The sequence below is a fragment of the Pelecanus crispus genome, chromosome 7 (genome assembly GCF_030463565.1).
Source record: "Pelecanus crispus isolate bPelCri1 chromosome 7, bPelCri1.pri, whole genome shotgun sequence".
NCBI classification, from domain to species: domain Eukaryota; kingdom Metazoa; phylum Chordata; class Aves; order Pelecaniformes; family Pelecanidae; genus Pelecanus; species Pelecanus crispus.
In genome coordinates, this window is record NC_134649.1 from 16857608 (window position 1) to 16884749 (window position 27142).

General features: G+C 43.1%; 2 protein-coding genes across 8 annotated transcripts in view; one reads left to right on the plus strand and one right to left on the minus strand.

The window, feature by feature from the left end:
* ADAM10 (ADAM metallopeptidase domain 10) overlaps positions 1–23721 on the minus strand; it is a 53329-nt gene extending 29608 nt beyond the window's left edge. The window contains exons 1-2 of one of the 5 annotated variants that reach the window (XM_075714025.1): positions 23622–23721; positions 15045–15195 (exon numbers count right to left, since the gene is read on the minus strand). In XM_075714025.1, coding sequence (XP_075570140.1) covers positions 15045–15195; positions 23622–23676 — 206 coding nt within the window. In that variant the 5' untranslated portion in view covers positions 23677–23721. Of the gene's footprint in view, positions 1–204; positions 313–3068; positions 3096–15044; positions 15196–23621 lie in introns of those variants that run through there. The other 4 variants (XM_075714024.1, XM_075714023.1, XM_075714027.1 and 1 more) reach the window with 4 other exon arrangements.
* Positions 23722–25908: 2187 nt separating this feature from the next.
* Positions 25909–27142, plus strand: part of MINDY2 (MINDY lysine 48 deubiquitinase 2) — a 33735-nt gene continuing 32501 nt past the window's right edge. For all 3 annotated transcript variants that reach the window (XR_012831204.1, XR_012831203.1, XM_075714176.1), the window contains exon 1: positions 25909–26583. Coding sequence is in view for 1 of the 3 variants with exons in the window: in XM_075714176.1 (XP_075570291.1) it covers positions 25909–26583 (675 nt within the window). In the remaining 2 variants the exon portion in view is untranslated. The remainder of the gene's footprint in view (positions 26584–27142) is intronic.

Genomic DNA, 27142 nt, shown 5'->3' on the forward strand with positions numbered 1-27142 from the left:
CATTGTCTTTGTATGAAAACAAAGGTTTGGCTCAGTGAAGCCAAGCAATATAACTGAAGTGTTTTAAAATGCCTGACATTATATGAATTCATAGAATCATAGAATCGTTTAGGTCAGAAACAACCTTTAAGATCATCCAGTCCACACTAAACCAATTAAGGGTAGACTAGACTAAACCATGTCCCAAAGTACCATGTCTCATACCTGTGACAACTGTTAGCTTGCATCAGCATTTCATTTGGTATTCTCTTAAATTTTGTATAAACACATTGTACAAATACAGATCAGTGAAGCTGTTGATGCTTCAGTCATTCCAATTTTACTCTTGATTTTCTTCCTATATTTTTCTCTTTCTGCACAATCATGAAATTGAAGGAATATTACAGTTATGTCACCAATTTGTTACACAAAAAGTAACTCTGGTAAGTTGACTACATCTGTGTCAGTCTTCACCTAAAAAAACGTGACCAGTCTCTCAGTATACTAATGACAGAGCTGACTTTCCATAGCGAAAGCTAGTATCCATTTATGCTGACAGCAAAATAACAATTACATGTCACAGTGTAAAGTCAATTAAATCTAATTACTTTTTAGTACAGCTGAAGCCTATACAAAAATATATCTTCAGTCTTTATTCCACATTAAATAATATGATACTACAGTTATAAGTATTTTGAAACAACTGTAAATTAAGATGCAAAATTCAAGATCAAGGAAAAAAAGCCATGCCTACACTTAAAACCTGGTAAGGGCTCTAGTGACTCATGTTGACTTCTGTAATGCAAACAGCATTTCACAATCAAACTATCTTTATTTATTATTGTTGCCTCAGTGTTAATAAAGCTTCAAAGCAAGTATTCTCCTCTGGTGTTGCATTAGAGGTATCTACTACAAGGTTAGGAAATTCTGAGATGTGGCTGGTAGATGGGGAAGGTTAAACTTCAGCAATTCCCTGTGACTCTCGGGCTTTGTGCCAAGCTAACCAGTGTTCGTACTATAGTTTCAGTATGTATGCATTTTATGAGGGCAGATTCTCCTGTTAAAAAGGAAGAAACAGTTCAGTACAGATGCGCTTGAGTATTGGGGTCACCAAAGAACACACACCAGCTAGCAGTTAGTAGCTAACCACATGCAGACAGAAAGGCATGTTTTATGATACATAGCTAGTATTTATAATATCACATAGAGACAAAAAATAAGAATACTTCTTCTTCAAGTTAGTCTCTTTTACTAGCTCTGTAAAACTGTCCTTTGGTAACATAGAGGTTCATGAGGATGAGGAGATAACATGAATAAGCAACCCAGAAAAACACGGTAGGGCAGAATGCTACAAGATTATGCAATACAGTTTTCTAGGAAAAAAAGACTTTAAGCCACCTTGTGTGGCTCTTCTGGGCAGAAGTTAGAAATGAACAGACAGAAAAAAAAATTAAGACCAACACTGATAAGAATTTGAGGAACGTCATTCAAGCACTGCAAGAAGTCCTACTCACTTTGGTTGTAATGCACTGCTCAAGGTGTTACAGAGATTTGAACTCCATTTTAGTTTGAGTTTTCCCTGTGACTGAGTTCTCCAGTTACTAAGGATGGATCAGACTCTCTTCAAGTGCATCTGAACTGAAGTTAAATGACAAGAGATCCTGGATACTTTAGAGTAGCTCTCCTCCCTTCTCTAATATTTGATAGAAGACTTCTTACCATAAGAAGTCTGTAATTCTGACTCTGATAAACCGAAGTATCTACTAATCCCAGCAAGAGCACCTATTATGGCTAAAATTACTTTTTCCTAGTGAAAAAAGGTTGGTTTTCTGAAAAAAACCCAACCCCTCAATCCATATAGCACTTTTCTCTCAGAAGTGCAAAAAAGTTGCTTTAAAAAATTAGTTTTTTCTCATTATATTCATATAAGTTTCAAATAAAACTGAGAGGCAGTTATCTCTAACACTCAACTGCATCAGCAATTTCTTTATCTTTCTGAAGTACACTATGTAAGACAATGCAGGACTTCTCATGTACTAGCTCCCACATATGTCAGCAGAGTGGGAAAAAAAAATGGACTTTATCTCAGAACGAAAGTGAGTAATTTGCAAAGTTTAGCCTAAAATAACACCAAGTAGATAGATTAACTAGCCCTAGGCCTCAATTGTGAAGCCATCTAGGATATCCTTTCCTCAACTGCCAAGTCATCTACATTCTCATCCTTACAAATTAGCATGACATTCAGCATTGCGCTTCTGGACTACCATTGTTGACTATCATCTAATCATGCTTTAGGGTCAGTTTTGAGTTTTACCTAGATGGCCTGCACTACAGGACTGTGCTTTTGGAGGGGCAAGGGGAAGCTCCGTAGAGTCTATTGAAGCTGGGAATAGTTCTTCCTTCTGGGCAGGATACCCTTCCATCAATGTTACCCTATCTGTCACTTCAAAATGGACCATTAGAAGTTATATGTATCAAATAAAAAGTTCCACTAGTATTAAAATTAAGAAACCTCTATTTATTCTCCTTTCATTTTCCCCCTCTTACTTTGCACATTGGTACATAAGTAACACTACAAATTCTAGCCCATGCTGTTAATTATCTACTTACTAATAAAATTAGCTCTATTTTCAGGATTAGAGAACTATTTCAAATACAAACTAACACACCTGTGTTTCACAATAACAATTCTCTGACCACTGGATTTCTTAATTTAGGTAAACTATTAGATAACCTGATTGTCTCACAGCTATTTTTAAACAGGTCTTTTCTTGGTTGTTCAAACATGCTCGATGGGAACAGGATTATCTGTCTGGACTGTTCACCCTTTTAATAATGAAAAATGAAGTGACAAATCTTCCTTTAGTTCTCCCCCACCAAAAAAAAGGGAGGAGGGAAAAAGAGGCAACTTGGAGGTGCTGGGAAACAAGCATCTATTCATCTCTACTTCCAAGAATTAACAACTTTAACAAATCACCAAACTTTAAACAATGGTAATCATAAAACCCCACGTATTACATGAAACCTACAGTAGAGAAACTAAATTCCATTTTTATGGCTATGCAGAGACATCTTAATGTACTACTTACAAGTGTCAATGAAATTAACTGCACTGAAAAGATGCCAGTAGATAGGTGGGGAGACTCCAAACTGTAATGACAGATTCAAACAAATGGGCAGTTGGCAGGGACCCCCCCAAAAATCCAGTTCAACATCACAATTTCTCAGTAAGAAACTTCCAAAGACCATACAAAATATCTTTCAGTATCTCACCCAATACAGAAGTTTTCCTAACAAGTTATGTCAATCCTATGCTCTAATCACAGAGCAAGTACTTTTTTTTTTTAAAAAAAAAAAAAAAAAGCTCTGTGTATATACTGACAGCACTTGGTAAAATGAACATAAAGGTATACATGTAAGAGTTAATGCTTAATCTATTATTCCATTTCTTTTTACTACGAGTTACCTTCTAAGATCAGTGATTTTGCCATGATGGAATGCCCAATATACTGGGACATTGATAGCAAGTCTGCAGACTTTTGCAAAACTGGTGGAAAGAGCTATTATCAGCGGTATGCAAAAGGCACTTGGTGCTTTCTCCTTCCTACCTTTCCTCAGTCAAATTGCTGTAACCAGTGGCAGGCTGAGCAGGCAGAATCACTCAGTGACCAGAGATTTTTTTTTTAAGAAAAAAAAAAAAAAGGAGATGGCTAGAAGAAGTAGCTAGGAAAAGGAAACAGAAGGTGATGGGTTGGCAGCAGTATGGAATGTGACTCTACAACAAGTAGAGTCCATTTAAGTTCATACTCTTCTCAGTAGGAACCAGAAGAATCTTTGCAGCTGTGCCTCCATGAACCTCCTCACAAGTCAGGATCTAGAAGATACTACTTTGCTTGAGGTACAAGTCTTTATCCTTACTTTTCCTATTTAAGAAATCAAAGACTCTCTACTCTGAAAAATGGAAGGGGGCCTAGAAACAGAAGGGGAGAATAATTTGAGCCCTTCTTTCTAACCGCTTCCACTTGAGGCATCCCAAAATCTAAATTCAGTTCCCACAGACTGTCAGACTCATTCCAACCCTGAACTATATTAAATACAAGACAGCTTAACAACTTAATGGTGAGTTTAAACTACTCACAAGCTAAGTCTACAGAACCATCAACACTTATGGATATTATTTTTCTTTTTTTTTTTTTTAAACACTGCTTTCACTTACTGTTGATCCCACACAACATATTCCATCATCTAACTGACAAGTCCCATGGTCCTGCTCCTGACACTAAAGAAAACATATCTTTGAAGCAGCACAAGACAGGATCTCCAGGTTTGTCGTTCTTTCTATTACCCTCTATCTGCATCTAGGTGGGTATCATCCTCTAATAAGTATTTATCTAAAAACCAATCTCTACAGCATTGCGATGCTCAATCCCAGCTAGAAGGTTTGCAGCTTATGTTTGGTTTTTCATCGACACCTCTAGGATGGCACTTGCGATTGTTCTGATATTTGTTCCCTGACCTTCCGAAGTCAGACTTGCTAAGCTTGTTATTCTAGAAGAACACAACTGAGGACGCAGTCTTCATCCTAAACAATTTGCCACTGATTATTCTTGATACACATAGATGCAAATGCATAAGCTAGCTCAGATAACAGAAACCGCACAAGTAGGATTACAAGTAGCTACATGTTGGCTAATTTACACTCTAAGAAAGTCACTCAAGTATCTCTGTTTTGAAGAGTATGGTGTACAAATTTTAAGAGCAGAATAGTCTTTATCCAGGGTTGATTTTTTTTTTTCCTTTCAGTAAAACTTCTTTGGGATGTTACATGCAGATTCTGTCACTTGGTTTCCTGTTTATCCAAAATAACCTTCTGTATTTACATAAAGTTGAATATATCTTTATCAATGATCTGGATGAGGGGATTGAGTGTACCGTCAGTAAGTTTGCAGATGACACCAAACTGGGTGGGACTGTCGATCTGCTGGAGGGTAGGATGGCCCTGCAGAGGGACCTGGACAGGCTGGATCGATGGGCCAAGGCCACCTGTATGAGGTTCAACAAGGCCAAGTGCCGGGTCCTGCACTTGAGTCACAACAACCCCATGCAATGCTACAGGCCTGGGGAAGAGTGGCTGGAAAGCTGCCTGGTCGAAAAGGACCTTGGGGTGTTGGTAGATAGCTGGCTGAACATGAGCCAGCAGCGTGCCCAGGTGGCCAAGAAGGCCAACAGCATGTTTGTTGGCCAAGGCGCAAAGTTCTAAAGCATTAATACCAAGTTTAGTGGTATGGCTGAGAAACCCTGCTCCTCAGCTAGGCAGTCTCACCAGTCTGATGCTACTGTAGCACATGCTCCCTAGACAAACCCAAGTGAAAGATTAAATGCCTTTTTTCCTGAGGGCTACCCATGTTCCATCTCACTGTATTTAAACCCATAAAATGCAAGACATCTAACCCACAGATGCAGCCTCTAAAATATTTTTAAATTAATTTCATTTAAAAAATGAGTAAGAACTCAGGTCCCCACTTCCCAATTCTCTGCAAGATAAAATTGCTTTACCTACAAGCACCAACATAGGGTGGTGGTTTTTTGGTTTGGGGTTTTTTTTTTTTTTGGTTGGTTGGTTGTGGTTTTTTGTCAAAAACAGTGTAGAAAGTGAGACCCAATTCATGGGTCTCTTGCCTGGCAAGTTATTTGTCAAGGTATAACTTAAAGGTACAACAGATACGAGATGATAGAAGAATGGTCACAGAGCACTGAATAAAGCCGGAAAGACTACAGTAAGAGCTAAAGAGATTTTTATCTTTTTCTTTTTAAATTCAGGACACCCTAAAATGAGTTGTAGTAAGCAAACCTTGCAAAAAATTCACTTTGTAAAATTCATGGAAATAATTCACATAAGTCTCACAGAAGCTAACCAGTCAGTCCTATTTGATGACCACTGAAACAACCTATTTAAGAAGTTAGTCTGTTTAGGAGGGTGTTTAAGTGCACACAGAACTGAAAAACAGACACAACAAATTTTCAGATTAGTCCAGTAACAGTGAACCTGCTTTGTGTTCTGACAGACTCACAGAATGTAGAAGACAAAGCCATTTCATGAATTCAGTACTATGTCGTATGCACAATTACAAAGTACTTAAAAATAAATTAAATGCCATAAAAAGAACATCTAGTGTTTAATAAAAAACAGAAGGTGACAATATAAAGTCCTCTTTAATCCAAGAATAACTAGCTCAGTTACTTCAGTCCATCTCAGACAGCATGGCAGCATGCTCAGAATGTCACCTTTGAAATTCAACACATCAAATATGGTTTCTCTGCAAGTAGCCTCCTTCACTTTCATAACCTACTCAAATACAGTCAACAACTATCTTTTTTAAACAGAAAGATTTAACATCTCTGAATAATGAAGGATTACAGATTACTATAGAACCAAGACTAAAAAAACCTCATACTTAAGAACTCTGAAATTTTGTGGTCCACTCCTGCCATTTACACCTGTACCAGAAAGCTCAACTAATGTATGACTGATAGCTGTTCAAAATAACTATGAAAGAGATACCTGCACAGAAAATCAATATTAAAGCCAATCAGCAAACACTGCTTCACAAATATGCTATGCCAAATGGTGCAGCGAGCACAGATTAAGACCCAAAGCCAGACAGTTTCACAATACGCAAGCTCTCATTGTTATAAAAGTTCCTCTGCTCAATGCAAAACATTGTAAAAGGTAGTAGAATATTTAAGAACCAATCATTTATTGACCTCTATTCTAAACCAGGTGACAGTTAAAGCATTTTTATCTAGCAGCTGAATTGCATGGTCACTCTGCAACTTATTACAGCTTTACACAGTGTTTTCTTAATAATAAAGATATTGTAAAAAAATTTGCTCATTAACTACAGAGGGGAAAAGAAAAGGTTATATGCAGTACCCTACTAGTAGCAGTAGTGAGACTGATGCAGTTTTTTTCCAGCTGCTTACTGATCAAACACTACCCTCAGCACTTTGACATAATCAGGCAAAACAACCTCATGTGGAAGCTTGCCTTACAGCATCTTCCTGGCTCCTGGCACCCAGTGTCACTTTTGAAAGCACTGATAGGCACTTTAGCTGTCAAGTTATCTGAAGTAATGATGACCAAATCTTGGTGCCCACTGGGCTTGCCACATTTGACACATGCATACCTTTAGGCTTTATATATAGAACCATGAAGACAAAAATTCTTCTCCCTCCCCTCCCCATACAAACCCAAGGATAGGATAATAACGTTTTTCTAAATTCCCTCCCCTCCAAAACCCACCTATTGTTGTAGTTCTAAAGCTACAAAGCAGAGCTGGACACATGCTCTTTTGGGTATTTGGATACATAAGGGTGTGCTCTTGCAGTGATGCAGAACAGTTGGCAAGATCATTCCGGTGAATAAGAAAACAAGATAAGGAAAATGTCTAATGGTCACCAAGGATCACTACAGATGATTAGTATCACTGATTTTTAATGCAGTGGAAGTGAAGCTTGTGTTTCATCATTAGTTAGAAGGTACTCAAGTTTCTATCATAATGCAAACCTCCACAAGCTTTTATGCAGACTGATCTGAAAATATAATAGCCCATTACATTTTGAAGCACAGTAGAAGTAAATATTTTTGAGTCCAGATGAACTGTATAAGGTAGTGGAGGCTGAAGAATAAGTTATTCCAGGTGCAACAACTGACATAATCATCATGTAAAATCTACATGATTTTAACCCTACATTGAGCTACTTTTTAAGATCTGAATATGCTGGGCTAAAAGAATCTGGATTTAGCAGCCATTACTTGTGAGCTCAAATTAAAACATGAAGAAGCATTTTTATTAGTGAAGCTCGTATTTTTAAACTATCTCAGGTTTTACAGAACAACCTAACAATATTCAACAAGTGAATGCTTTAATATTCACAAGCATAACCATATGAAACGTCTTTTTATTTGTACGGCTTACAAAGAAGTGATGCTGCAAGCATTTCCAGTAACAGTTTTCCTATTATAAAGATCATGTACAGACCATATATTCCAACAAACATGCCTGAACTTAACACCTTAGAGTATTTGTTTTAAAAATAAAATTTTAGGTAAAAATCTAAGGAAGACTGTAGCTAAATTGCAAACCATCCAAAAAGTTCTCATTGTATCTTTAATTTATTAATAAGCAGCTGTTACCCTGTGTTCAAGTACCACTTGAAAATTCAATTCTGTTCACTCAAGTTGCATAGGCAACTTTCCCAAGCAAGTAATCAACTAATCCAGGAGAAAGAGTGGAAGTGGGTGTGGATGGGTGATTAACAGGACAAATTAATTAAAAATTAGAAAGCATAAGTTATTAGGAAAGCATTAAGTAAAAAGTTGACTGACAGTACAGTTAAACACTACGTAGATGTAGTTCCTTTATTCTTCTGAATGTATCAGGGCCTCAGGAATTCAGTTGTGTCATTAAGTAAAAAAAGAAAAAAGGTATAGTTCAGAGAACATCAGATGTCAAGCAAGTTTTTCAGGCTCATTCATAGTGATTTAATTTTGAAGTATCCAGTATATTTCTGATATTCTACAGTTGACAGGAGTTCAGTTTAAGACATTCTACAATTAATGTTTTGCAAATGTTTAAACTGAAAAAGTAAAGAAAACTTCTTCCCAATTTCTCTGCATAGGAAGGGTTGTGTTCAGCAAGTGAACAAATGCAAGTACATGTTTTGTGACTAAGTCCAAACTGGATATAAAATACAATGTCATTTTAGTGATGCCCCAACTTCGCTTTCAAACCTACTGACATTACCTTGACATGCAAAAGAAAGTTATGCCGTATTACACTCCTTCACTGTATGTCAAGCTGGTGCCAAAGGCATTGTTCTACTGCGAATCATTCCATGGTTGGTTTTTTTTGGTGTTGCTTTTTTTTTTTGGGGGGGGGGGGGGGGGGGGGGGGGGCAGCAGGGGCAAGGGTTGTGGAAGGGGTTCAAAAGCTACTTTATACCAGAAACTTAGTTGGTCAATATTAACACTGTGCATTCATTATCTTAGAACAGAATCATAGAATTGTTTAGGTTGGAAAAGACCTTTAAGATCATCAAGTCCAACCATTAACCTAACACTACCAAGTCCACCACTAAAGCAGTTAAGGGTAGAGTAATAATTAATTTCATGTTTCCTGGCTTGGTGGCTGGATTACTTTTTAATGAAAGTAAAACTAGAATAGAATCATTAAGGTTGGAAAGGACCTCTAAGATCACCAGTCCAACCGTCAACCCAACACCACCGTGCCTACTAAACCATGTCCCCAAGTGCCACGTCTACATGTTTTTTGAACGCTTCCAGGGATGGTGACTCCACCACCTCTCTGGGCAGACTGTCCCAATGCTTGAGCACTCTTCTCATGAAGAAATTTCTCCTAATATCCAATCTAAACCTCCCCTGACGCAGCTTGAGGCTACTTCCTCTCATCCTATCGCTAGTTACTTGGGAGAAGAGACCAACACCCACCTCACTACAACCTCCTTTCAGGTAGTTGTAGAAAGCAATAAGGTCACCCCTCAGCCTCCTCTTCTCCAAACTAAACAATCCCAGTTCCCTCAGCCGCTCCTCATAAGACTTGTTCTCCAGACTCTTTACCAGCTTCGTTGCCCTTCTCTGGACACGCTCCAGCACCTCAATGTCCTTCTTGTATTGAGGGGCCCAAAACTGAATACAGTATTCAAGGTGCAGCCTCACCAGTGCCGAGTACAGGGGGACAATCACTTCCTGAGTCCTGCTGGCCACACTGTTCCAGATACAAGCCAGGATGCTGTTGGCCTTCTTGGCCACCTGGGCACGCTGCTGGCTCATGTTCAGCCAGCTATCTACCAACACCCCCAGGTCCTTTTCGACCAGGCAGCTTTCCAGCCACTCTTCCCCAGGCCTGTAGCATTGCATGGGGTTGTTGTGACTCAAGTGCAGGACCCGGCACTTGGCCTTGTTGAACCTCATACAGGTGGCCTTGGCCCATCGATCCAGCCTGTCCAGGTCCCTCTGCAGGGCCATCCTACCCTCCAGCAGATCAACACTCCCGCCCAATTTGGTGTCATCTGCAAACTTACTTACTCCATCCCCTCATCTAGATTGTTGATAAAGATAGTAAACAAGACTGGCCCCAAAACTGAGCCCTGGGGTATACTGCTTGGGACTGATCAACAACTGGATTTAACTCCATTCACCACAACTCTCTGGGCTCGGCCATCCAGCCAGTTTTTTACCCAGTGAAGAGTGCACCTGCCCAGGCCATGAGCCACCAGCTTCCCTAGGAGAATGCTATGGGAGACAGTGTCAAAGGCTTTACTAAAGTCCAGGCAGATGACATCCACAGCCTTCCCCTTATCCACTAGGTGGGTCACCAGGTCATAGAAGAAGATCAGGTTGGTCAAGCAGGACCTGACTTTCATGAACCTATGCTGGCTGGGCCTGATCCCCTGCTTGACCTGCACATGCCTGTTGAACACACTCAAGACGAACTGCTTCATAATCTTCCCCAGCACTGAAGTCAGGCTGACAGGCCTGTAGTTCCCCGTGTCCTCCTTCCAGCCCTTCTGGTAGATGGGTGTTACATTGGCAAGCCTCCAGTCATCAGGGACCTCCCCTGTTAACCAGGACTGCTGACAGATGACGCAGAGTGGCTTGGAAAGCTCCTCTGCCAGCCCCCTCAGTACTCTCGGGTGGATCCCATCTGGCCCCATGGACTTGTGAGTGTCCAGGTAGCGTAGCAGGTCGTTAACTGCTTCCTCCTGGATTATGGGGGCTTCATTCTGCTCTCTGTCCCTGTCTTCCAGCTCAGGGGGCTGAATACCCTGGGGATAACTGGTCTGACTACTGGGGCAAAGAAGGCATTAAGTACCTCAGCCTTTTCCTCATCCTTGGTGGCTATGTTCCCCCCCACATCCAATAAAGGATGGAGATTCTCCTTGGCTCTCTTTTTGTTGTTAATGTATTTGTAGAAACATTTTTTATTATTTCTTACAACAGTGGCCAGATTGAGTTCTAGCTGGGCTTTTGCCTTTCTAATTTCCTCTCTGTGTGGCCTAACGAGATCCCTGTACTCTTCTTGAGTTGCCTGCCCCTTCTTCCAAAGGTGGTAAACTCCCCTTTTTTTCCCTGAGCCCCAGCAAAAGCTCCCTGTTCAGCCAGGCTGGTTGTCTTCCCCACCGGTTCATCTTACGGCACATGGGGACAGCCCACTCCTGCGCCTTTAAGACTTCTTTCTTGAAGAATGCCCAGCCTTCCTGGACCCCTTTGCCCATCAGGACTGCCTCCCAAGGGACTTCTTTGTATGAACCTTCCCTGGACTCAAAGGGCACCTTAAATTAACTCACACTAAAACATTCAATATAAACTGGCAGGTGGAAGAGCTATGATACATAACCAGGATTATTTTAAAACTTCATATTCCTTCCAATTTGAAGCATTTTAGAAATGAGCACATTCTGCACTATGGGTGAAGCAATAATGTCAACTCATCTAAACTACACGGTTTATGATTCAAAAGAATTAGAAGGTATCCATAGCTTAGTGTCAGCAATTTTAACTGCCCTATTAAGCTAGTGTTTCAGCACTGAATAGTGGCTGGTTTGGTTTAATTCATTACATCTGCCATAACGAGTTGTATTTTAGATTACCCAACAACAAAAGTTTTGAAAAATTTCTGTTCTTAACAGTATACTGTGTAGCATTTAACTTTCAGATGAAGGTTAAATAAGGCATGGTTTCTCAATCATGGCATGTTATACACCCATTTGTAGAACTACTGAGTCTAGTGTGAAAAAAAGGTAGCTTTGGGTTTAATTCCATCATTACAGTATCTATTTCATTATTAAACTTATCAGCCCGTGTTTAAATGGTCACTTTAACTTGGTATAAATATGTAATATTTAAGTTTTGGTTTTATTTCTTCCTTTTTCAACAAAAGGGTACTATGAAATACAGTTCTTGCATCCAAACAGTCTACTGAAAGGAACAGGTGCTACTTACACAATCATAAAATACTTGTAGCTGCCAGCCATTTTCTGGACAATGTAACTGTAAGTTTGATGAATGCCAATCTGGCATATGTCAGCATTGCCACTGAAAAGGGTAGTATTGCATTTTCCCTCTCACCACTTCTGCTTATTTCTGTACCCTTTCTTCTTACAGCAAGTTTGCTTATATACTGAATTGAATGACGAATTAATCTGGCTGAAAAATAACCAGCCAAATCACTTTCCCATCTTGACTGGCCATGTGACCAACAGGTGCTTCCTCTGCCACAAATGGAAAGATTAAGTTTATTCCAAACTGGTAACAGAGACACAGCATAAGAACTGCTGTGGTCCAGCTAGCTTTGTTTGCTGTTTCCGGCAGTGAATGGCAGTAAATATTAGGACAGTTTTTCCATTGTTTCCTGGCTACAGAAGACAGCCATTTCATCAGAAGCCCAGAATATTATGAGTACTGAAATGATAAGTAGCAGCTGTTTAGTATCTTTATTAAGCTAAGGAGATGCAAGTTGGACAGCTGTATGTCAATAAACGATTACACCTGGACAAAGTCTTAACTAACCATTTGGTATAAGTCCATTCAAAAAAACAGGTTTAAGTTTTCAGAATCTCAAACCTCATGTTGACTAACACCTTTAAGTTTTACCACCTGTATTTAAATAAAACAGCACTTTAAGAGTCCATGGGCTGAATCTAAATTATTTTAAAGTATTTTGCAAAAAGCTTTATTTCCTACTTTAGCACAAAGTAATTAGAATATTTGATAGAAAGCTTTTAATGTTGTCATTCTCAGTGACGACATATATCACTTATAAATTGTTATTCACAATAAACTAGCTGCAACTACAAAAAGGCAATCCTATTTATACAGTTTTTCAAACTGCTACACACCTTCAAAGCTACTAAATAGACTCTATGAAGTAAAACACAATTCATTTGATCCTTCCTAATTCATATTTAAAGAAAAACAATAAATATTTTGTAAGAACACACTGAGACCAATTAACAGGAATTTGTGGACTAAATTTACAGCCTATCAACTACCCTCTCTTTGGCAGGAAGTGTTAGGTGTGTCACAGGAAATTACCAAAATCCTAAATTATGGACTGGTTTGACCTTACAGTAAGTTTCCTTTCAGTCTCCTCAGTTAATGATGGATTTGTGCCTCAGGGATTTAAAATCAATTCCACATATAAACACCAACACTTTCCTTCATGAGTTAGAGTAGCTGTTATCAAAATCTTTATAAACCTGTTTGTCTAAGGTCTGGTGTGACTAAGATCCATGAAGTAAGAGAGGAAATCTTTTTTAGACCTCATTATTGTTGGTATGGTTAACATTTTTATACAATAAGGATTTTCAGCCTACCTTATTAACACAGATAGAGCTCTTAGCTTAGCCTGTGCATTCTATTTTACAGAAGAGTATTATGGGATCTTTACCAATGACAAGACGAACCTGCTCAAGTGGACTAAAATGTGGACTGCTCCCAGAAAGAATGCTCTCATCCTCCCTCCATCACCCCTTCAAGTCATACTGATTATTTTTTTGTTTGCAAAATAATTTTCAGCTGGATCACTTCCCAGATCCTATTCCTTGCATGGTTTTAAGACTACTAGTGCTAGCATAAAGATGATGCTGAAAATGCAGTCAGGCCTGTTCCTCTCTGCAGTAGTACACACTTCAGTAAAAGCCTAAATTAACCATCAGCCTGCAGCTTAAGAGTGGCAGCATTAGACAAACTAAACTTCACTGTCTTGCAACCTTGCTGGAGACTTAATTTAAAAGTGGGGAGGTTTACAATATGAGGAGGCTCTGAAACATTCTCCTCTGCAGTCTTGTTTATTAGAACAATTTAATAGAGAAGACAAGAGATTGCCTGTGAAGCTACAATATGACAGCAGCAATATGACTCTTTAAATAATAAAATTCCCTGGACAGAAAATCACACCCAAAAGTGTGGTTTTAAGGACAGGCCTTCAAATTCCAGATTTGGGTGGCAGTTCTACAGCAGTTACAAATACAACTCTAATGCTAACCGTTTGGGAGCATGCACTGAAATTCAGTCATTACACTACACACCTCCAGTAGCAACACTTCATTCCCTGAAGAAATTACAGGCTGGCACAGAAGCAGAATGCTTACTCATAAAACAATATTCCAAACAGAGATTCAGAAGACCTCGTTTTACCTTTGTTCTGCAAACCTTCCTATGTTTCTACATATGGCTAGCAATTATTTATCAGGTTCTAATTACTTAGATCATAACTGAAATAATTAGAAAAGCAAGGGCATTACATATTCCTAAAATACATTAAGACAGTGGTGCTGCAAAGGAGGGAGTCAAAGATATAAACACAAATATTTTAACTTTCTTTCTGTTTCTCCTCAGTTATACAAAAAGCAGGCAATTCTAAAATACAAAGAGATCTTCCTAAGTGAAACCTACAAATTATTCTTCAGTTGCTCACACTGGAGATCTAAGTTTTGTACTGGATCTTACGATCACGTGTTAAATGCAAGGCAAAGCAAGCCTTGTAACAGTAATTATGTTTTCCCCATGTCAAATAATTGCTAAATTCCACAATAGCACAGAAAAAGATGACACCATTACACATGAAACAGAACACTTTTTTGGGCCTTTTTTGTAGTTTCAAATGCAATTTGAAATTTTCCTTTTTCTCAATTAAATCTCCTCAGGCAGTTTGGCATAATTTTTGTAGAAAAATATGCCAAAGCAGCATTATAAACTCAGAATAAACTACCATTCTGTTCCCACCATGATTCCATTGTTTAAGCTTCAAAGTGCTTTAATAGTTACTACCAGAAGTTTGAATGAGTGATTACAACCAACAATTTCACACTTACACTGGACATCAGAGCAAATACTTCACAGAAACTCTAAGCACTGTGTTTTAGTGTATTCTAGCTAACATTAGTTTGATGACTGTATTTCACAATTTACATTTCACTGTAACTAAAACACCTATACGAATAAAATGTTTAAAATAAATATCTTTTAAAATATCACTAACCTTCCATGAGCATGAAAATCTAGGTGCAAGAACTGATCTTCATGAGATACTGCTCTTTTGGCACGCTGGTGTTTTTGGTGTAACAAATCCACATCGTAAGACAATCCTTCATAATGTCTAATGTACTTATTAAGAGGATTTCCATACTGGCCTGAAAAGACAAAAAAGTCAGGTTTATCATGTCTGAGGAATTAGTAAGGTTACAAACACACTACCAGGTATGGCAGATCTGTGGTGCAAAACCATTGGTGATGAGGACCCAACTTTCACCTTATATACTTTTTGGCTTTCTTTTTTCTCCCTTGTACAGTTCAGATTCATTCTATTCTGGTCCCACAGACTGAATGCACACTTGCAGTTAGAGTGCGTTAAATGGACGTTGGAAGGCATCTTCCACTTTAATTTCAATCAAAATGAGTATAGTTAATTTAGTCCAAAATTACTTCACAATGCAAACTACATCATTGTAGACAGGAATGCTTGACAGATGTTTCGGAAACACACTCCTGATCCAAACATGAAAAGCGCAACAGCTGAACATCTTTCTTCTGTTCCCTACAAGAACTGTACTCCCAGTTCACTCTGCACTCATGACACCAAAGTATCTGCTCAGCATGTTTATATTCCACACGCCAAATATCCAGGAAAATTAAGAGAAAATCATGCCACCTAGCAACACAACATTCTGTATCACAGGGAACGTTCTATCACATGGAAAAGTTTTATTAAAGATGTATCTCCAAAGATGTAGATTCATTTCAGTCTGTTTTGGACACTTCCTTATCAAGTAATATTTCTGACTTGCATTAAGAGTGCATGACAGAAAATAGGGAAAAATTTTGGTCCTCCCATCCTGATGGAAGAAGGGACATGTAGAACTGACCAGAAGCACTAAGGAGGAGGTAACAAAACTTCATTCTAACTTCCTCTCACTCTTAGTCTCAAAATACAAGTTCATTCTCATCCAGCTTTCCAGAAGCCTCTTAGGTGTCTTCAACATTTATAAGGTTGGCGATTTAAGCAAGTCTACATGAATCCTAACTCAAATAACACACAGGATGAACCCCAAGTTTCAGCAACCAGCATGAGGAATTTTGAGGATGAAGGATGTTGTCCCTGTCTGATGTTTCTCTAAATCACTTCCAATATAATCCCACAGAATGAAGCAGAAACACCTCCTATGGCCCAAGAACTTCTATAAACCAAACAAGATTAGCCTGAGTTCATTGGTTATATCAAACTGATGCACAATATACATTAGCCTGACTATAGGTACATGCTTTCCAGTTCCAGGTGTATGACCCAAAAGTGTCGACATTAAAGAAAACAAGCTTCAAAATTAGCTGATAAGCTAAAACTTAGCTAAAGTTTTTATTTTAAAATGAACCTAAATCTAGAATATACTAATTTACTTTAAAAACTTTATCAAAACTAAGGGGTTCATACACTGCAGAATGTGTAAACTTCTGTGCTCCACAATCCCAAGACTACTTAACAAGTTAAATTATCTTAACTTTTCTGTGGTAGGAGGCTTCTAACAATGCATTTCTTAAATTGTTATAGGCCATTTTCTTCTCAGTATTGCAAGGTACTCTTTGAACAGCTTTAGGCACCTACAAAAAAAAGTTTTAAAGCATGACAACTTACTGAAGACCAAATAATGCTTTGCACCCGATCCAGGTCTCATGACCATGTGGAAAACTGAGAGACTGCACTCAACTGAGTCACAAAGAACAGTTTAAGTGCTAACTACTGTGACAAGACAGCAAAAGACTACTGGCATTAAAAAGCCTTATAACTGTTCTCTCTGCTAAGCAAAAACCCTTTTGCTTAACCAAAATGTATACACTTTCTGCAATCACACAGGGAAACAATGCTATTTCTTTTACCTTTCTCCAAAACTTAAAAAAACTCCTTATGTTTTAAGTACTCTCATAGTGAACACTTAACACAAACACTCTTGCTGCTTTCCTCTTGCTAAACCAAAGCAGCTGCATATCACCTAGAGTATATACTATTTCATAACTTTTCTAAAAAGGGACTTCAGACAGGGTTGAAATCAAGACTTCAAAATGAACATTTACTTTCACTTCCAGATGCATGTATAACATTAACATTGTTACAGCATTCAAAGTCTGCAACTGATACACAATCCCCTTTTAATAAAACCAGCTACATATCAAAAGTGATTATCTTCTTCACAAAGGTAGTTTAATAAGTAAGCCAACCTTGGTAACATAATTTATAGGATCCTGTTGCAAAACTTTGTTAAACTGGAAAGAAGACTTCACTGAGGTGCACGAGGCTGGTGCAACTAACTGCCAGCTCCAGTTCCTGTAATCAGAAGATTCTGCATCAAAAAAGAAGTCTATCACAGAATCTGTGAGTAGCGCACCCCAAGAAATCGTTACAATAGCATGCACAGAGATCTCAACCTCTGTGACAAACTACTGTGGTCATTTCATTGTAATTGAAAAACTACTATTTTTTTTAATACAGACTGCAAGACAAAGATCTTTTCAAATAAGGATAAGCTCAGGAAGCCTACAGTAAGGAACACTGAACCATGAGCATCTAGATATAGTTTAAGGGAGCTGCTCTACAAATTACATGTATCATGTTGCCACCAACCAAACATCAAAGATGGCATGATGCCTTTCCAGGCAACCTAGTGGAACAAGCCAATGTTATACTTCATCTAAAGGCTAAGCTAGGGGACAGGAACCCTTTAGGATACAGATATCGGAGTGTGACAATGGGATGGCTTTTGAAGCTAGCAGGAGAGCCTTCTAAAGACTTGCTAAACTAGATGTGGCATTTCCTATGACAAAAACCCTCCACGAATGAAGCTTTATTCTCATGGGCTAAGAACTAAATACGAGGAAGGGCTTTAAACAGAATTAGGCTGAACATTTAGGCAAATGTCTCAAGGTTACAGTCCCTGTGAAAGATTTTTGTGTATGAGGGTCTACAGCTCTTCAGCATCCCTAGAGAGTTGCAAAGAAACTATCTACAGTTGCCGTTCTGAACAGACACAAATCCCACTGGACAGACAGAGGCTCTGAGGCATACATTCTCACCTTCTAACTAAACTTATGCAAAGGGCAAAATCTGCCACCCATGGGATTTTAGCTATAGGCCTCCTGGCACACCTTGAGCAGCTATATATAACAATTGTTTGGTGGTCTATGCTGAATGATCTGCTGTTCAGTTCATTCATCGTGGTTATTTTCCTGGAGAAGACCACGAAGACTTCCCCCCCCTCCCCTGACAAAACCTTCCCAGTCTGTGGGAGCAAAGCAGCACCCACAGCAGAGGAAACGAACTAAGGAGCACTTAAGCCAATTGGATATACAGAAGTCCACAGGATCAGATGGGATGCATCCAAGAGTGCTGAGGGAGCTGGCTGATGCCATTTCAATGCTTTCTATCACCTTTTTGAAAGGTTACGGTGATGGAGGGGGTTCCTGACAACTGGAAGACAAATGTCATCCCTATCTTCAAGGAGGAGGGCCTGTCAATCTACAGGCTGGGCCGGTCAGACTAACCTCAGTATCTGGGAAGATTATGGAGGAGATCCTTATAGAAGCTAACTTTATGTGCATAAAGGCAACTGGTAATAAACAGTACTGAAAGTTTACCAACGTAAACATAAACTTCTATTAAGTTTATATATATCGTGGTGAAAAATGACAACATTTAATTTCATATAAGAGGATAAATCAAGCATGCACTGTTCTAAAAGGTGAAGTTTGCATTGAACCACTCGGATTAAGACTTGCATGACAAAGGCAAATACTTCAAATACAAGTCAAGTTTGTTAGTAGAAAATAAAAAAAACACTGAACACAACTTGATAGACTATCAGTAATTGTTCAGCAGCCCGGCTAACTTACCAGACAACTCTTTTTACTGCAGGCGTCATCACTGATTTGCAGATATGAAATGCCAGCATATGATAAATATCTTTAAGAGAATTATTATTATAGTTTTAATTAAGGTAATCAAAGCAAGTTGTACTTCTTCAAGCTGTTTTCAATGTAAAGTTTATTTTGCTTAAAAAATGTTCCCTTTACATGGGACATTAAAGAGTGTACATAGCATTCAGATTCAGCACTTCTGTGCTTAAGTATACTGAAAGACAGTAATCCTACCATATACATCCTGACTTGAATTTCACTGACAAATTTATTCAGGTTGTAGTTTCATAACTGCCAGCAGACGGGCAGGTCCTGCTGCCCGTTTTCATCTACTCTATTTCTGTTCTTCCCTTGTGCTGGCACTAAAACTGATTCAGCTGAAAAATATACTTTCTCTTCTGGTCAAGTTACTTTTTGGTGAAAGAAAAACATGCAACCAAGAAGTCAAGTCAGGATCATTTCCCTTCACTAAAAACTCACATTTAGGGCAGAGTTAGACAGTATAGAACCATCAGTGTAAGCAGTACACAGATGTCTGCTTTTTTTTTTTTTTTTTAACCCTCTTCCCACCCACCCTGTGCAAGTCTCAGCTCTTCCTCCACACTGGGCTTGTGTCTGCACAATATACCAATGGAAGTTACATGTCCGGCAGGGAATGGTTACTTTCTTTCATTTAATTAGCAGGTTGAATTGGCTCCTCATGCCATCAAACATAAGAGGTGGTGAAGGAGGAGAGGTGGGAATGCATGGCCAGGGCAGGACAACCTGACAGCAGTAACTCATTACAGCAGCTCTGCCATGCTGCATATCTGAACCTTTAGATGCTTTTAAAAGCAAAAATAAACCACAGTCTTAGCACCTTTGAAATACCATTGCCCAAATGCCTATCTAAACAACTGATTTTATTTGCTTTTAATTACCATGGGCATTTCTGAAACAACCATCCAACAGCTGCCTTTACCAGACACTGTCTCATCCAGCCATATAATATTCGTAATGTTTTTATTTTAAATCCCAGATAAATGCTGGAGGCTGAGTGCCATGTTAATGAAGGCTAGTGTTCTTCTCAATTTATAGCAAGGATGCAAACTAAATCATTCGGATGCTGATAGCTCATAAATGCCTTCCCACAACTCCCCCATGTGTCCAGAAAAAAACAGATTTTCTCCCATCCTCACTGGGAAATAGGTAGTTCAATATCCAGCAGCAGAAGACACTAAGATACAACTTGGAAGTCCTACCAACATAGAAGAGTGTGTTGTACCAGCGAAAGCAAACAATTTATCATAGATTTGCAATGATGTTCATCATCGGATCAGCCTAGCCAAAGCATGATCACTCTTGTCAAATCCAAGCTTTTTGAGGGTCTCATTAGTTCTCTTTTCCGTATTTTCTACTCCCCTTTCCCCTCCTTTCTTTTTTTTAAATGACCCTCAGGTAGAAGGATAGGTTCTATCAGTTATTTCCATTCCTCAAAGAACATCATTATGTATGGATAATTAAGTACTATTTAATATACCTGCATGCATCTTCATCACATGCAACAAAGAATGCTATTAAAAGCTGCAAATAATATTGCCCAAAGTACCACTTCATACATGTCAAAATTATTAACACCACCAGCCACTGAACAGATCCCTTAAGCCAAGCAATTCCAAGGGTATTGGGGAAAATGCTGAGATTTTTTTTTTAAAAAAAGAATTCTTAAAATTCAAGGCACATGTATCTTACCTTCTAGTATACAGTATCTACTTGATATAAATTCAACCTTTCCCCAATTACAAAAAAAAAAAAAAAAAAAAAAAAAATTGGCATGGCTTTTCCTTCTCACACTACTGAAACTGTATTCAAACTGAGCTAGTGGACCACTTGTTTTATGAAGGTCATATTTATTCAGGGGTAGCAAAGAAAGAAAAACTTCTAAGAGAGCCCTAAAAGTAATCTAATACCAAATCCTGATCAAGCATGTGTTTCAGGGCCTATTAGACCAAATTGCTGATAACTTGTCTGTTTTAACCATAAACCATACAGACAGTACTAAAGCAGCATAATACAGACATTGCAGTACACTTTACACTTCATTAGTGCAGCAACGCTGGTGATTGCTTTTGATTGCATTCTTTTTACACAATTTCCAGAACAATATAAACTACAAAAGAAAATAAATTTTTCAAACGAAACAAAGAGATTTCATTCAGGCATTAAATCCCTCTAATCTTTCATCTAAGTTACGTTGTACCTTAACATTTTAAAATGTTGATTTTGTGATTCATACTTAACTGTGAACTAAAGTTGCAATCGGTTCTGTTAACCTATAATACACCTTTATATCTAAAGACTATTACAACAGAGTAGAAATACGGTACACAGGCACAAAGCCTTGTGTAACTCTGAAAGAAGAGAGTTTGGACAACTCTTTCAGAGTTACAGGTATCCTGCAAAACTATTCCAATCTTAGACTCAACATACAGAAGACTTATTCTTTTTAAAGTGCAGATTAATGGAATTTTCAAAATTATTACTATTATATCCATATGGCTTAAAACTAGACAACTTTACAGATAAGTATAACTTCGCTTCAAGATTTGTGTAAAATTCATGACCACAAGATGCACTGTACACTAATGAAACACAGGTAAATTGTTGGGTTTTTTTTTTTCCAGTTGTTTTCAGTTTGCACTGCTCTCACAGTAACGTCATTAAGAATCATGAACGTGCCCTTTTTCACACAGATATTAATGCCTGCCTAGAAGAAAAGCATGCAAATGAAGAACTCTATTTTTCAGTAAATAAAAACATTTACAGTACTTAAGAAACTCTAGAAATGTGAACACAGTTAAAACAGAAAATTCTAATATGAAAGAGGAACTTTAATTCACCACAGAGTTATGATAAATCTTTCATAATTATGTTTAGACTTTTACCAAAAATTTTCATAGGATATTTTGGAGACTTGTATCGGCCATCATTTCTAAATTTCTATCCAGCACTATTAAGCTTTCTTTAAAGGTTTACCTGTATTGCTTAACACCGAAAGACACATGCTTCTGTTAACTGCTAAAGAGGTATGCTTCCTAGTGCCAGATATGTTGAAGGTGGTCATTCTTTTCTCAAAGACAAAAATGAACAGGTATTTCTAAAACATACACTTCATGAATTTGCTTCTATATATCTAGAGGACTGTACTTTACATGTTTACTGTGATTGTAACTTTAAGGCATATTTGCCTGTCTAGAATTGAACAGTGGAAACAACCATCACAACTGGTTAATGAATCACTTCGAATTCTGTGCCAGCACAGTTTAGTTCAGAAAACAAAGAGCCCTTGAAAAGTACACCAATAATTAAGTCTGAAATATCTTGATAATTTACAGGAATTTATGAGGGAAAAGTCAAAGTCTTTTCTGTACACCACTCCTTAGCATACAAATAACGACTTCTAACCCAGCAAATCAGCTTGCTTTTTATCTCACAGCTTTGCCACAAGTACAACCTACTGAAGTTTTCACGTACTCAGACGTTACTTTTTGAGAACATGTAAAAGACCAGGGCTAGATCCTTTGTTAAGAAACCTATGTCCTGATGTACAGAGAAGCAGAGCCCAGATAAACAGAAGTGCCAAACCAGAGGAAGTCCTGATCAGCTGCCCTACCCTTCCTTCTCTAGAAACACCCTCAAAAGTCCACCTTTCCCAGTGTGCATTCTTGTAAATATTTGAAACTACTTCCCTACCGTGACTTGACCACTTAAACATTACTACACGCAGCCAAGAAACTCCCCTAACAGTTTCCTAATGCTGAAAAACAACTCATAAGGGCAGCCGTTAGAAAGCTACACGTGTGCGTGTCCCCCCCAAACATAAGCATGTTTTCCTCCGGCCGGGGAGAGAGCGGAAACCCTCCTCGAAGATACGGTCGCACTTCAGGAAAAACCCGGGCTCGCCGTTCATTTCCTTCAGCTGAACTTTCGGTCTAGCCGTGCTTCCTGGTTTCGGGGAGCGGGAAGCGCCCGCAGGGAAGGCGAGGTGTGAGGCGCGCCCCGCTCCGCGGGCAGCGGGACACCTGCGCCGCCAGCCGCGCCGCCTCCGCGCAGCTCCCCGGCCCGGCGGCAGCGGCCAGCGCCGCCCGCCGCCGCCTCTCCCCAGCCGCCGGCTGCCCGCCGCCGCCCGGCCCGGTCCGCGGGCGGGGGACGGCAACCGGGAAGCGGCGACAGGGACCACGAGTAAAGTCCCGAGGGGCCGAAGCGGAGCCCAGAGCAGGGAGCCGGGCGGGGAAGGCGCAGCCGAGCGCGGCGGTCAGAGGGGCCGAGGAAGAAAGGAGGGGAGAACAGCTGACTCGGTCCTCGGCGGGGGGAAAAGTCCGGGAAAGGGGTGGGGGCGCCGGGCCGGCCCCCGGCGGCGGGGGGAGAGGGCCCGGGCAGGATGCTGCGGACCGTGCTCGGGAGCGGGCGACGGGAAGGAGAGCCCCGGCCGGCGGCCCAGCCGCGGCCTGCCACCGGGGCGCTGAGGCGCGGCGCCCCGGGGAACGGGGCCCACCGCCCCCAGCCCTGCGCCGCGGCGGAGAAGGGGCGGGGGGGGGGGGGGAGGGAAGCCGGCAGCCCCGAGCCAGGGCCGCAGGCCAGGGCCCCGCGGGGCCGGGCGGGCCCGGCCACTCCTCACCTCCGGCGCCCGCCGCACAGGAGCACAGCAGGATTATCGTCCCCGCCAGATCCATCTTCGCCGGGCCCAGGCCCCGCCACCGCCTACCCACAGCACATCCGCCCCAGTCGGCACCGGGATGGGGAGGGGCGATGCTCCGCGCCTCCCTCCGCTTTGTCCCCCGCCGCTCTCGCGGACCGCTTCGCCGCCCACGGATCAGGCTGGGATCGGCGCCCCCCGCCCGGCAGCGCTGCGCCGCGCTCCGCTCCGCGCCCCGCGCCACCACTTCCTCCAGCCGCCCGCCCCCGCCCGCCGCTGGCGTCGCGCGGGCGGGGCCGCAGGGCTCGCCCCGCCCCCCACGCCGCGCGCAGGGGGCGGGGCCCGGCGGGAGGGAGTTGCGGGGGCGCGGGGCGGCGGCGGCGGCGGGTGGGGAGCTCGGCCCGCCGAGGCCGTGCTTTCCCGGCGGCGAACCAGGGCTGGCCGCGCCCGAGGCGCAGCGAGGACCAGCCCGGGCCGCCTCCGGGAGGGGGGTTTTTGCCTTCCCGGCTGAGGCCGGCGCTGGCCAAGGCGTGGAGCGGCTGCGGCCTCCCGCGCCCTCGGAGGGCTCCGCCGGGGCCGGGGGGCGCCGCGTTTGCCTGGGTGAGAAGGACCGACGTCCTCGGCGGGAAGGAACGAGCTGGTGCGTGAACTTCGCTCGTACTTACTGAGCAGGCTTCCCTCCGGCTCCTTCGAACCTTCGTGTATGCGGCCTTGGGGCCCTTCAGCTGAATGAGGTCTCACGCAAGTGTAAATACACCAGTTGGTTTCCTTTATGCCTTCATCAGATGGGCGTTTTTCTGTGCAGAAACTACTTACTTTTCGAGTTTTATTTTAGGTCACGTATTTCTCTTGACGCTCTACATGTTGGGAAGTATTGCAGCTGTCTCCACTGAACAGGGATTTCTTCGTTTCGTGACTGCCTGCAACAACCTTCACGATTCAAGCGTAAAGGAAAATCCTCCATTGAAGATAAAAATGTGAGCCGTTTGGACAAGATGTTTAATTTCTTGGTTGTCGGTATGCTAATTCTTACATTCAACTACGCTAACTCAAAGATTTTTTTTTATATTAGGATTTGTGGCAGGTTTACCGTCACCCCCTCTTATCTGTGCTTCTCCATTCCTGTTGCCCTTTCAGAATAATAAAAAATAAAAAAAAATCTTTGTCTGCTAACGCTGTTACGGCTGAGAAAAGTTGAGAGAAAAGTGCAATTACAGTGAACTTCAGTTCACTACAGTGAAGTACTTCAGTACTACAGTACTTCAAATAAGGCTGCGGAGGTTGATGCAACCGTGTATGACGAGCTCAGATAAGAGAACTGCTGAGAACAGAAAAAATACTTATCTTCCCCAAACGGTATTTAAAATTTGTGATTAAAAGCCACAGGTTTCTACAGGGAGAGAAGGAAATAGGTTTATAAGGGTGAAGTCTGAGTAATACAACTGCATTAGCTCTTAACTTATCCATTACAGTCACCAAAATCCTATTTTTATAATAGCGATATTTAACGAGCCGTAATAAAAAGCACTGAAAACCTTCAGGCGAGCTGAACTCGCTCGGGACCCGGGGAGCTCCTGGCAGGGCGGGCTGCCGCTCCTCCCGCCGCGCTTCGCCTCAGGGCGGCTCCGCCCCGCCGCCCTTACCGCGCAGGCGCGGCCCCGCCCCCGGCGCCTGCCCGCAAAACGGGCGGGGGGGTGGGGACGACCCCGCTCTGCCTCGCGCTGGCGGCGGCCTGGAGCAGCGGGGCGGGGGCTGCGCTGCCCGCGAGAGGGGAGCGGGCGCCCCCGGCTCCCGCGCCGCCTCGGAGGGGCGCCCTCGGGCGGCCGGCAGCCGCTCCGCCCGCCCGGCGACCCCCGGGACGCCGGCCCCGCCCCGCCCCGCCCCGCCCCGCGGCTGCCGCGCCTTCGTGCCGCCCCTTCCGGGTTCGCGCCCCCCCCCCCCCTCCTCCCCCGCGCCCCTCACGCCGCCCGCGGGCGCGCGCACTCCCCACCTGTTCCCCCCGCCCCTTCCCCCACCGGCGGCCGCTCCCGCTGCCGGCTCCGGGCTCCCGCCCCGCCGGCGGCTTCCCCCGCCCCGCCAGCCCCGCCCTCGGGGCGCGCCCCCCGCCCCGGGCCCGCCGTGACCCGCGGCTGCTTCCCCCTCCCGCCCACACGTCCCCGGCGGGGCGGAGCCGTCGCTGCTGTTATGGCGTCTCGGGCGCTGTTGGCGAAGGATCAGCCGCTGCAGCGCCAATAGAGAGCGAAGGAGCCGGGCGGCCGGCGGGCCGGGCATGGAGAGCCTGGCGCAGCCCCCGCCGCCTCCGGGCTCGCTGCAGAGGGGCGGCGGGGGCGCTGCCAGCCAGCTCCTCCTGGAAGAGGCGGCGGCAGGCGAGGGCGGCGGCAGGGACGGGCCCGCGGCGGCTGAGGAGGGCGGCGGGCGGCGCAGCCCTTCCCCTCAGCCGGCCCCCGCTCCCGCCGCGGCCCCTCGGACGGCCTCTCCCTCACGGGCCGCGGAGGGCAGCCCGCCGGCGGCGGATGGCGCGGGGCTGGCGGTGCCGGGGAGCCCCGGAGCGGCGCCTACCTCGGAGAGCGGCCCCGCGGGGGCCGGCTCCGGGAGCAGCGGGGCTCCCAGCCCCCCGGGGGAGGAGTCCCGGAGCCTGGACTCGCTGGAGTCCTTCTCCAACCTGCACTCCTGCTGCCCGAGCAGCTCCGAGCTCAACAGCGACGCCGAGGAGGCGGCGGTGGCGGGGGCCGCCTCGGGGGGCCCGGCCCCGCCGCCTGAAGGGGACAGGCCCGCGGCGGGCTCGCAGCTCCTCTCCGCCTCCAAGGAGCGCTTCCCGGGCCAGTCGGTCTATCACATCAAGTGGGTGCGCTGGAAGGAGGAGAACACGCCCGTCATCACCCAGAACGAGAACGGGCCCTGCCCGTTGCTGGCCATCATGAACGTGCTGCTCCTGGCCTGGAAGGTACCGTGCGTGCGGGCGCGCCGGGGCGCCGGCCGCCGCCATCGCCGCCGCCGTGGCCATGGCGGGTGCGCGCCGGGCGGGCGGTGCCGCTTGGGCAGCGCTGGCAGCGGGGGCCGCGGGCGTCGTCCCCGTCGGTGTAGTGCTGGCAGCGTTCGGGGGGCACCTGTGCCAAAACCACGGTCATGCCCCGCTGCAAGCCTGCGCTGATGAAGACGCAGCCTAATTCCCGCTGTATAGCGCGCATCTCGCACAGAGAACTTGGAAAACAGATAATGCCTTGCCGCCTATTGCTAATATACCACTTAGATGCTGCTGTTACGCATAGACTTACTTTGTTGTCGTCGTAAAATAGAAATCAAAATCTAGATGACGCTTTACTAACCTGAGCGGTACGTGGTTTGCAGACGTGTGCAGGTTTGTAGTAAGTAAACATGACTATTTATAGCACTGGAAACATAGGCGGTATTTTGGGAAAATAGTTCTGTGTAATAAAGTGTATGCAGAGTTCTACAAAATACAGATTTGTACAAGTAACTGCCTGAATAATAGGGATACATTC